Here is a 10,620-nt window from a genome sequence, read left to right as displayed (position 1 = left end):
TTAAGTGGCTACCTCCACGGATGGACAGTATTTTATAAATCCATTAGTGTGTGTCTATATTTTATATATAAACTGTATATATATTTTATTTTTAAATATGGGGCCCCACTCTGTGGGCGTGGGCCACCAGTTGCCCATCTCTGACGTAGACTAGAGGGAACCCACATACAACATATGGTACTACTACCACACCATGACCAACACCTAAAATGTTAAGTCATACATATAAGTTGCATCTGAACACTTATTTACAAAATTGACTAATTTTTGTGACGGGCTCAAGTAGCCACATTGACCATGGGATTATCACAAAAAAAACTTGCTCATGAAATTCCAAAAGTCAGCAAGACCTGAACTGTGGCTTGTACGTTGTTGTCTCACCACCTGGCTGAAGTGGGGGAAACTCCCAGGAAGGCTCAACATCTATGCCATAAAAAGCCCTGCTTGATAAGCCTTGTTTTTTTTAGAAGGGGGTGCTAAATAAAGACAAGGAACTTTTTAGCTCTCTTCCTCCTGTTTGTCACAGCTGGTGAGTTTTTAAAATGGTTTTTAATAATGTGGAAAGTATAAACCCCACCTGTGACTTGTGGTGTCTTGTCTGAAGTGTCAAGCTGCGGAGTTTCCAGCTACCTGCCCGGCACCACCCAACGTGTGGTGAACGCTGCCGAAGCCCGTCCGTGGCAGGTTTTCCTGGAGCTCTTCTTCCCAACATGCGGAGGAACCCTCACTGCTCCAAATTGGGTTTCGACCGCCGCACATTACATCACGTGAGCTGCTGTTTTAGACGTTGGAGAGTATAGTACATATATCAAGTCTACACACCCCTATTTAAATTCTAGGTTGTTGTGATTTGTGGAAAAAATGAGACCAAGATAAACAATTACAAGTTATTCCAGCATGAAAACAAAATTTGAGTGGAAAAGAAATATGTTTGCACTAGTGTGCACACCCTCTTGTAACTATGCGTGGCTGTGTTCAGAAGGGCACCCAACTTCCACCATTTAAAGTGCCTCTGATTAACCCTGAATAGTTTTAGATATTTTAGTAGATTAGTTTTTCTGACCATTTTTTTGTTTTCTGGCAGAGGCCAAAAGATTTTGTCGGAACATTGACATTTACTTTTGTACTCAAAAATAGAAATAAAAAATAAAGAGTTGAATTGAGCTGTTCAGATTACAGGTCAATTTAAAAGGGAAGTCAAGAATATTCTTGAGCATAATATGTTCCTTGTGGCCCTACTCGTCTAAACACACTATTCTGGTTGATATTGCTTTTGTGCAATATACCGTAAATGAATCTGAAAAATCCTCCGTTTTTATCCATATCAGGTGGCATCCATTTTGTCTTGTCCTGCCACTTGCTGTCGACTGAAAATGACATCACAGTGCCAAAGGTCTCAGTTTACCAAAGTCATATTACCAAACTCAGAAAACAGGTGAGCCGTGACAGCCATGACTGAACTGTAAAGGCAGTGACGGCAGATGGTACGTCCAAGGACTGAGCTGCTTTGTGTACGGGCGAGGCTGTAATACCCCCCACAGACCCATCATCTTTATCCATGTAGGCCATGGGTGTCAAACATATGGCCCGCAAGGAGGTTTGATCAGCCCAGCAGGATAATTTAAAAGTGAAAACGACACGGAATGAATATTTACAATAGGTTGCAATTCATGGAGTGTCCGCTAGGGGGACACATTATTTTGATCAGAGTAAAAGACAACATTGTTTTGATCAGAGAAGAAGACAACAGCAACCTCAGTCTGTCACTGAAACAGACCCAACACAGGAGACGCTATCAAGGACGTGAATACGATATTCTTGACACATTTAAGTTTGTAAGGCGTGAATGACGAAAGTAAATTGCACATTTGTCTAAGGAAATCTAAGGTGCTTCATGAAATGTTTTGTAAAAGATCTGTTCATTAAATTTCAACATATTACTAATGTTCTTGCGCTTCTTTAGACCAAAACAAAGGAAAGACATTATTTTGGTTATTTATAGCAGAGTATGGTATAATTTTCATGGTCCGGCCCATTTTACATCTACCGAGGCCGTATGTGGCCCACAATGTGAAATGAGTTTGACACCCCTGATGTAGGCTCCTTTATCCTCTACAAAAAACTCACAATTTATCAATAAATCTAGCTTGACACCACTTTTTTTTTTAATGTCTTTACAGACGGTGGCCATAATGTTTCTGGCTTGAGAAAACAAATTTTACGGCATCATAGTTTGTCTTTTATATGTCATGGATAAAACATCTGAGATACAACAATAGGTACTCCTCCATTTATGGATACAACACCTGTGAGAATGTTCAAAGTCCTGTTTAATGTTTGAAACATTTTACACTTGCACGATAACACAAACGCAGCGTAACTTGTCTGTACATCGGAACAGACCTGTGAATGTCCATCGCCTCGCCTCAAACATTCAGTGGTGTCGCATGAAGCAAAAAAGGCAGAAGTTAACGGCTGCAACGCTGAGTCTTATTTTACCTTCTGAGGTGCAAGCATAAGCCGACGAGTGATTTTGGTTATCACCCTTCTGATGGCGTCCAGGTGAAGAAGTCGATACCCTGCAACTCCTCGGGCAAGTACTGCTGCTCCACTGGAGCGCTGAAGGCAGGGTTGTACTTGTAGCCCTTAGCGTAGCCCAGCTGCTTCATGAGGCGAGTGGGTGCGTTGCGAAGGTGGAGCGGAACGGGAGGCAGGGGGCCTTTGTGGTTCCTCAGACAGGCCTTCACGTTGTTGTAGGCCCTGTAGACGTCTATCGATTTGGCCGCCCGAGAAAGGTAGGTCACGCACTGAGCCAAGATCACCTGTTGTGTGGAGTAGGAGAGAAAAGGCGGACTGCACTTTAGTTCTGAACCAACCAAATCAAGCAGAAATCCCCCCCTCCCCCCAAACGAATTATAGCCTTTGCGATTTGAAAATGGCATTCTACTACATTACAATGTCGATTTAAATTCCAGTACCGGTAATTGTTCAGCCCACTCACGTACCTCACATTCTGGCATCCCGATGAAGTGACAGGCCTGGAAAGTGGACACGGCCTGAGGGAGCGCGAAGGGATCTGCCATACCTTAGAAAGACAAGAACGCCACGTGTTGGAGGCGGAAAAAAAATCGTTCATCGTTTAATCTCCATCTCCTACCCACGTCCTCGCTGGCAAAGCGGACCAGCCTGCGAGCCACATAGAGCGGGTCCTCGCCGCCTTCCAGCATGCGGCCCAGCCAGTAGAGGGCAGCGTTCTCATGGGAGCCTCTCATGGACTTGTGCAATGCTGAGATGCAGTTGAAATGCTCTTCGCCTTTGAGTCGCACAAACACAAAGTTAGGGAATGACGATTTATTTGCTGTCAAGAATTTGATTGGGGTTTTCCCCACATCACACCAAACTCCTCAAACTTTGCTTTCTGCACTGGGAATAGTCAACAAGCAAACAACAACCATATTAATTTTTATACAGAAAATAATTACAGTACAGCTGAAACCAATGATTATAACAACATATTTGAGAGAAAAAGCATATTATTTTGCCTCATTCAAATCTTAATATCTGAACATTTAAATATGTAAACTAAAGTGCAATCACATTCGTAAATGAATGGCTTCTGTTTTTTGAAATGTAAATTACATCATATCTTCTCCTCAGCTGCAGATCTTCGACCCACTTTTCTCCAGATAGTCGCTACATTTCTCAATTTTCTGTTATCTCTTCTATTATTTTCTTCTTTTCTACTTTTCTTTCTTATCACCATTTTTTTATTTTTCTTCTTCGTGCTACCACTATTTTTATTTTTCGTGGCAGGGGTTCGCTTTGGCCTAGGGAGTGAAATTCAGCATTTGCTTCAATGGTATCTGGCACCATCTAGCGTCATGAACGGGTATAATGTCTAGACCCCAAATATAAGACGCCCCACACTTTTTCAGTCTTATTTCAATGTAAAAAACACCGTCTTATATTCGGGCCAATACGGTATACGTCCCAATTTCACTTTCATTTACAATCTCTACATACATTCTTGCTGCTGGAGGCTGTAAATCTCCCCATTGTGGGACGAATAAAGGATATCTTATCTTATCTTATCATTTGGCAGATTAGACTTTGATCAACAAACTTAAATCTGATGCAATGGCACCAGGAGAAGCGCAAGACGATTTTTAATCCGAGCCATACGTCAAGCAGGCAAAGTGCTTTTCATCACCTCATAAACTCGGGACCGGCAAATCTCCATGTTTCAAGACAGCTGAATGTTATGCAACTGGACAACTGGCGAGGCCAGAGGGAGAAATAGTAAGTGGGTGTTTTCCATGGATGGTCATGGCAGGAGGATGAGAGGTGAGGTTCAAAGGGGACGTGATACATAATTGCTCCTATACAAATAGTTCCAACACTAAGTGCCTACCCACCCATCCAGAGTGTCAGTAAACAAGCAGTTGCTGTACATCCTTTGTTGCTTGGCTGTTTCTAACAATCTGTCTATGATCGAGCTGCTCTGAATTTTGCCAAAAACATGACATTTTACAAAATAGCCGCTCTCACGCTAAACTCCCCCGACACCCTCCAATGACTTGGGAGGCACTTTCAAGTGACAACCAGAATATAGCCAACAGATTATGGTTAGAAGAACTGCAAGGTTAGCACAGATGATCATAAAATAACATCACAAGCACAAATTTTTGATGAGCAGCATAAGTCTAAATGGTTGATTACAGATTTTAATGCTAGCAGAAAGAACTAAAAAAAACAAGGATAATCAATTCAAAAATTAATAGAGAATGAGTGATAACTATTTATTGAAGTGGCATTGGATGAAATTTAAGATTATTTATCCCACCACTAAATTTGGCCTACACCGTCGTGTTGCGACATGAGTTGTGGTGGAACAATTTGCTTTGGCAAGTGATCAGGAGGAGCGGCTTTACCGGCTTTGTCGTAGAGAATATGAGACCTCTGGAGGCCCTCCTTGATGTGTTCTTCCGTCACAAGGATTTCCTGAGTGGACCCGCCTGGTCCTGTCACTCCGAGCCGGGTCAAGCTGATCTGAGCCTGAACGGCCAGCTGTAGACTGTTGAGCCCGGTCCGAGCGTCACCGTCACACAGGTAGGTGATTGTGTCCAGAGCCTTTTGTTCAATGTAAACTTTTGGCCTGACAAGAAAATCGATACATCACAAATATTCAGCATGCTTTCCTTTCAGAAAGATAAGAATGGTTATGTCATTTTGAGTGTACCCCACACGCCCTCAAGAGGGCGCCACTGTGAACAGCATCTCAAAAGTCGACAGGTGAGAACAATGCGATTCACAAAAGGAAACAACGCATGCCTTAAAGACATTTTCTGTTGACTCCAACAAAATTCATGAAATGGCATATTCAAAGCTGTGGAGAATAACAATCACATTTCAGAATCCCAATTTTGGCTGCATAAACTCTGAAGGAATAACTATAGATCATCTAAGAGAAAGTTGCTCTCTGAGTCGACTTTTTCTGAAGATGCTATATATTGACAGTAATTATGATAAATGCGACAACACATGTATTTATTACAACAACAAAAAAAACATTCATCAGAAATACAGTGGTACGTCTACTTACGAACGTCTCTTCATATGAAATTTTCAAATAACGAAACACCTCAACAGGAAAATATTGCCTCTTGTTCCGAAAGAAATTTCAAGATACGAAAGGTAAAAATACAGTATGGGCTGCTACTGACAACTCTTGAGTTTCCTGAATGCAACATACTTCTCTCTGCCATTGGCTACTACCGAGCATCATCCTGACATCCTATTGGCTAAGAGGGACCTCTACTGAATGTGTCTCTGTGTGTCGATAGATATGTGTCTATACAGCGAGTTTATTCTTCATTCTTTTATTTGTTACATTATGCAAAACTCTCATTTATTGTGCAATAATCTAATTGTAAAATATTTGTTACATTTTGTGATGCATTTTTATGCTTTAGAAAACATTTATGTCTAAATTTTGGGGGGGGGGGGGCTTGGAACGGATTACGGCATTTACATGGAAAACGCATTTCTACTTACAAAATGTTCTAGTTCAGAAGTTTCTTCCAGAACCAATTAATTTCATAAGTAGGGCTACCGCTGTATTCAAACACAAAGTAATGTAAAACAGTCAAAGGTTCTGAGCATTTTAGACTACGCATTTCTAATGTTACAATGTGGGACTGGTGCGAGGTGATCGACGCAGTCAGTTTCCAATAGTTGCCGTGACTGAGAAGAAAAAAAAAAGGTTGGTTAATGGTGCGTGGAATGACTTGTTTATAGTTGTTGAACTGTCGCCCAAGATACCAAGATAACATTTAGCATTAGCCAAAGTAATAACACAGCCACTTGTCCTGGCTCGCCGTTGTGCAAGCCAAATTGACGCTTACTCACTCACAAACACAAGGGTGGAAAAGGGCTTTTGAAACCCATCTAAATTGTTAGGTTGCTAGATTTTCAATTATTATTTGAACGTCTCTTCCTTGTAAACTGTGAGGCGATTACCTTACACTGCAAGCTTTCCATAAAAGGACTTGATTATATCAGTGCAATGTGAAAAATTGTTAGCTGGTGGTGTGCTGGGCCGCTGTTTAATATCTTAGGGCGGGGGTCATCAAAGGTGTTTCTCGACGTCCGCTGACCTGCCTATTTTGCATCTCTCCCTGTTGCAATATGCCAGATTCAAATGATCAGATAATCGGCAAGGTCTGCAGAAGCCGGAGAATGACCCTGATCACTTGATTCATGTGTTGCAGCAAGGAAAGATGGAAAACAGGCAGGCCAGTGGCCTTTGAGGAACAGGTTTGAAGACCCTTGGCTTAGAGCAGGGCTGTCAAGCTCATTTTTTGTCGAGGGCCATTCCGGAGTTAAGGGTTCCCTCGGCGGGCCGGTGCAAAATCTCAACGTTATTTATTACCCATGACAGTTTGACATTTCGGTCCAGATTTTGGCAAGAATCATGATAGTTGACGCACATGATTTGCTCCTGCAGGCCATATAAAATAATGTCAGGGGCCGGATATGGCCCCCTGGCCTGGACTTTCCTGCCTTTCATTTCCAATTTAATAACCAATTAAAGTTGGTTTGCACTTTGCCACCTTACCTCTCTGAGCTCATCCGCCCCTACACACCTGCCCAGCGCCTCGGGTCTGTGGACCAGACATTATTAGAAGTACCAAGAACTAAACTGAGGCTCAGAGGGGATCAAGCCTTTTCTGTTGCTGGTCCTTCTCTCTGGAATGACCTCCCACTGAACATTCGGCAAGCCTCCTCGCTGCCCATCTTCAAAACCCTCCTCAAAACTCACTTGTATTCTTTGGCATTCGACTCAGCATGACTTAGATTTGTCTTGGTTTTACTGTTTGGTGCTTTCTACCGCCTTTATTACCGATTTGTCTTACTGTTTATTGTGCATGTTGAATTTCTCCATGTACAGCACTTTGTATGCAGCGATGGCTGTTTGAAAGTGCTCTAGTCACTGTTGACTTGACTTGACCTGTGGCTTAGAGCTTCATAGAGAGTGCATTTCTCTCAGCAATATATATTTGTTTTCTGGATGACACATTGTGGAAATAAACTAAACAGCTATCCTATATTGTGCTGTTTTTGTACTATTTCATTGCTTGTTTATGCACCACCGATTCGATTAACAGTCGTTACGCCAACCAGAACCTGAAAGCGATTGGCGAGTGGCACCAAATATGCATTGCAAGTGCCAGCTAGCATTCCGCCTGTTTGAAAAAAAACAAGCAAACTTATTTATTGTGATAGTTTGTGGGAACATATATTGTTCATAAAAAATATTCTGGTAGGCCCACATGTATAATTCACAACTTTTACAGTGACAAAAAGAATCAGTTGATATAGGATTGGTTTCAGCTGATCTTCAAAACTGCAATATTGGTATTGGTTTTGGATATGTAAAAGTAGCATTGATCCATCCCTTTTTTTTTCTGGAGGCGGGGGGGGGGCAGGGGTGCTGGCAAACATTAATGGAATCTGAATTCATTTCAATGAGGAAAAGGGATTTGAGATGCAAATTTTGGGCTACAAATCAAACCCTTAAGTCAAGACAAAACTGTAGCAGCCGTATTTTATGCAGACAAACAGCGACCGTTTAAAACAGATCCGGAAGCCATTCTAAGCTTCTGTAGATGGTCGGGACCGCCTCAGTCTGGTGCAAGTCCAACCTTTTAATGTGGACATGTGTTATTTGTGATTTGCTGCGTTCTTTCCGGGCCTGGCAAACAATATGGTCAACAAATCTGCCTGACGTGCAGCATCGCATTCCGTGCGCAGCCAGTAGCCATCAAAGGCCTCGCGGGCTACAACTTGTGCGCAAATCTGATCTGTCAACACTTCATACGGGATCACAGCCGAGGGGATTGTGCTGGCTCCTACCGCTCTTCTCCCATAAATAATCTAACCGGGCCCATTGAGCCAGTAACAGAAGACGAAAGTGCTCGGGCAAAGAATTTTGATTTGTGCCGCCTTGTCCAGTCAGGAGCAGAGCACTCACTCATTTGAGTCCGCTTGGTGGTCTGGCCATTCGGGATTGGCCTGATCCTGTTCCAGTACGGTGATCCCCAGCGCCGCCACCGCCCGGTGCAGGATCGAGCCCATCGCCTCGACCGAGAGCTTCTCAAGGACGATTACTCTGCAGCGGCTCAGCAGAGCGGCGTTCACCTGGAAGGACGGATTCTCCGTGGTGGCACCAATCAGAGTGACTGTTCCGCACTCGACGTGAGGAAGGAATGTGTCCTGAAACCCAGAAAAAGAAAATGGGACATTCATCTGTGACGATGTGAGCATTCTGAGGTGACATCTTTTCCCCAGTAAGTACTGGCTTCAATTAAGTGCTGATTGTAATTTCCCCCCCCCCTGAATGAATTTAAATGTGCACAAAAAATTGCCACTTTGTATTATGATACAACAATAATTGAAAAAATGATCGTTGCCTCACATTTTATAACTCAGAGCCATTTGAAGCAGTTGTATAAAATTACACAGGCTCGTATTATACAAACCTCAGTTCATAGAGACCTGAGACCACATAAAATAAATTAATAAAGAAAGAATTTAAAAACTTTTGCTTGGTGAATTCTACTTCACAATGATAGGAAAAGCGGACATGGAATGCTTTAGTGTCTTACAGAGGCGGGGCCTGGCAGCATGGTGTGTAACACCTGCACGTTTGTCTGCGAATGTCTAGGTGTGACCTCTTTGGATTTCTGGCACAGACAGATACAGTAGCCCACCTGTTGGGATTTGTTGAAGCGGTGGATTTCGTCGATGAATAGAATGGTCCTGCGTTTGAACAGCCGCAGTTCGTTCTGCGACTGCTTGATGACCTCACGTACATCGGCAGTGGACGCGCTGGTGGCGGAAAGCTGCACGAAGCGAGCAGTGCCCTTCTTTTTGCTGTTGTTGGCGATAATGTGAGCTAGAGTGGTCTATCACAGACAGAATGTAGTGTTAAAACACGTGCAAAGCATTGATAAATTGCAAGCAAATGCAACCTTCTTTTTAAAAAGAGAAAATTGAACATTGGGAAAATAATGTTTGTTTACCGCATAGTATTGGGGCACCAAAGGCTCTAAAAGCTCTGCCATCATTAAATGAGCTATCTGAGCAGTGTTGCCCATGTTTGTTGTTACTTTTGAACGCAATTACGATATTACACTTTACCAACTGACTGGCATTGCATTCGAAACATGAGAAAAAAAGTTGCGCCTAAATCGATCTAAGAGGAGAAGGTGGACAGAAGTATGTCTACTTTTACTGTGCACCTTGCCACATCCTGGTGGTCCCCAGAGGATGAGAGAGGGTATTTCTTGGCAGTCCAACAGGGACCGCAGGATGGTTTGCTCTCCGACAACTTTACTCTGACCAAAGTAATCCTCCATCGTCTTCGGCCTCAGGATCTCCGCCAGAGGTTTATTTGACGTTAACAACGTCCGTAGACTCAAATTAGGTGTTGCGTTTATTGTCTGTCCGTCATTCTCTTTTTGCGGCCCGGAATATCTGGGTGCAGTTTGGATCTGGACCGGAAAGCTACGTTTAACTCCCTTGTTGACTGCGCTGCCATCAGCTTGTTTGTTGGGGCATGACGCGCTGGTGTCATTTTGATGAGACATTTTCTCCTTGTTGCCGTGGAACATGGAGAATACTCCATAGGAAGCAGAGACAACCGAGTGGTGCTCTCCACTAGCAATCTTTGGCGACGCTTCAGAACATAGCTTCTTCATTGGTGGTCCACCGTCGGCATTGCTCTTCAGTAGACAAACGTCAAGATGACCATTAATGGCATCGGAAGTGAAGTCTTTAGAACAAACGGGACACTGCACCGAATCCAACGCAGTGCCTGACATGTCGGTCGCCATCTTGCGTCCCGCTGGATAAACAGTGGACTCTTGTCACGTGACCAACACAATACTTTAAAATGAAGATTCTTTTAAAAAGTAAACTTGACTGTCGTTTTCTATGTCATATATATTATTACGTTTATATGAGATCAAAAACTAATTGATCGCGTTCGTTTATACATTCGTTTAACACTTCCTGTTTCGTGTTCCGGAATATTGGGACGTTCGTGTGTGTGGTAAA

At 42.9% G+C, this 10,620-nt stretch overlaps 2 protein-coding genes and 1 long non-coding RNA gene across 4 annotated transcripts in view; 1 reads left to right on the top strand and 2 right to left on the bottom strand.

The window, feature by feature from the left end:
• Nucleotides 1–2,313: 2,313 nt before the first annotated feature.
• Nucleotides 2,314–10,436, bottom strand: wrnip1 (WRN helicase interacting protein 1). Of its 2 annotated transcripts, none has more exons than XM_052088480.1 (7): nt 9,804–10,435; nt 9,273–9,467; nt 8,534–8,775; nt 4,932–5,155; nt 3,158–3,313; nt 3,006–3,085; nt 2,314–2,822 (listed from the first exon to the last, which is right to left on the bottom strand). In XM_052088480.1, exons 1-7 carry the CDS (start codon nt 10,395–10,397, stop codon nt 2,541–2,543), a joined length of 1,773 nt encoding a protein of 590 aa, XP_051944440.1. In that variant the 5' UTR covers nt 10,398–10,435; the 3' UTR covers nt 2,314–2,540. The 2 variants fall into 2 exon arrangements, with proteins under 2 accessions (XP_051944440.1, XP_051944441.1); XM_052088481.1 differs by having other exon boundaries at nt 2,673–2,822; nt 3,162–3,313; nt 9,804–10,436.
• LOC127616810 (uncharacterized) lies at nt 6,002–7,806 on the bottom strand. Its single transcript, XR_007967197.1, has 2 exons — nt 7,511–7,806; nt 6,002–7,062 (listed from the first exon to the last, which is right to left on the bottom strand). It is a non-coding gene; the product is annotated as an uncharacterized LOC127616810 (long non-coding RNA).
• LOC127616683 (myosin light chain kinase 3-like) overlaps nt 8,708–10,620 on the top strand; it is a 31,191-nt gene continuing 29,278 nt past the window's right edge. The window contains exon 1 of the mRNA XM_052088451.1: nt 8,708–8,849. The gene's annotated coding sequence lies outside the window, so the exon portion shown is untranslated. The remainder of the gene's footprint in view (nt 8,850–10,620) is intronic.

The sequence above is a fragment of the Hippocampus zosterae genome, chromosome 15, assembly GCF_025434085.1.
Source record: "Hippocampus zosterae strain Florida chromosome 15, ASM2543408v3, whole genome shotgun sequence".
In the NCBI taxonomy this organism is placed as follows: Eukaryota; Metazoa; Chordata; class Actinopteri; order Syngnathiformes; family Syngnathidae; genus Hippocampus; species Hippocampus zosterae.
The sequence above is the reverse complement of the archived record's forward strand: the minus strand, read 5'-3'. Positions and strand labels throughout refer to the sequence as shown.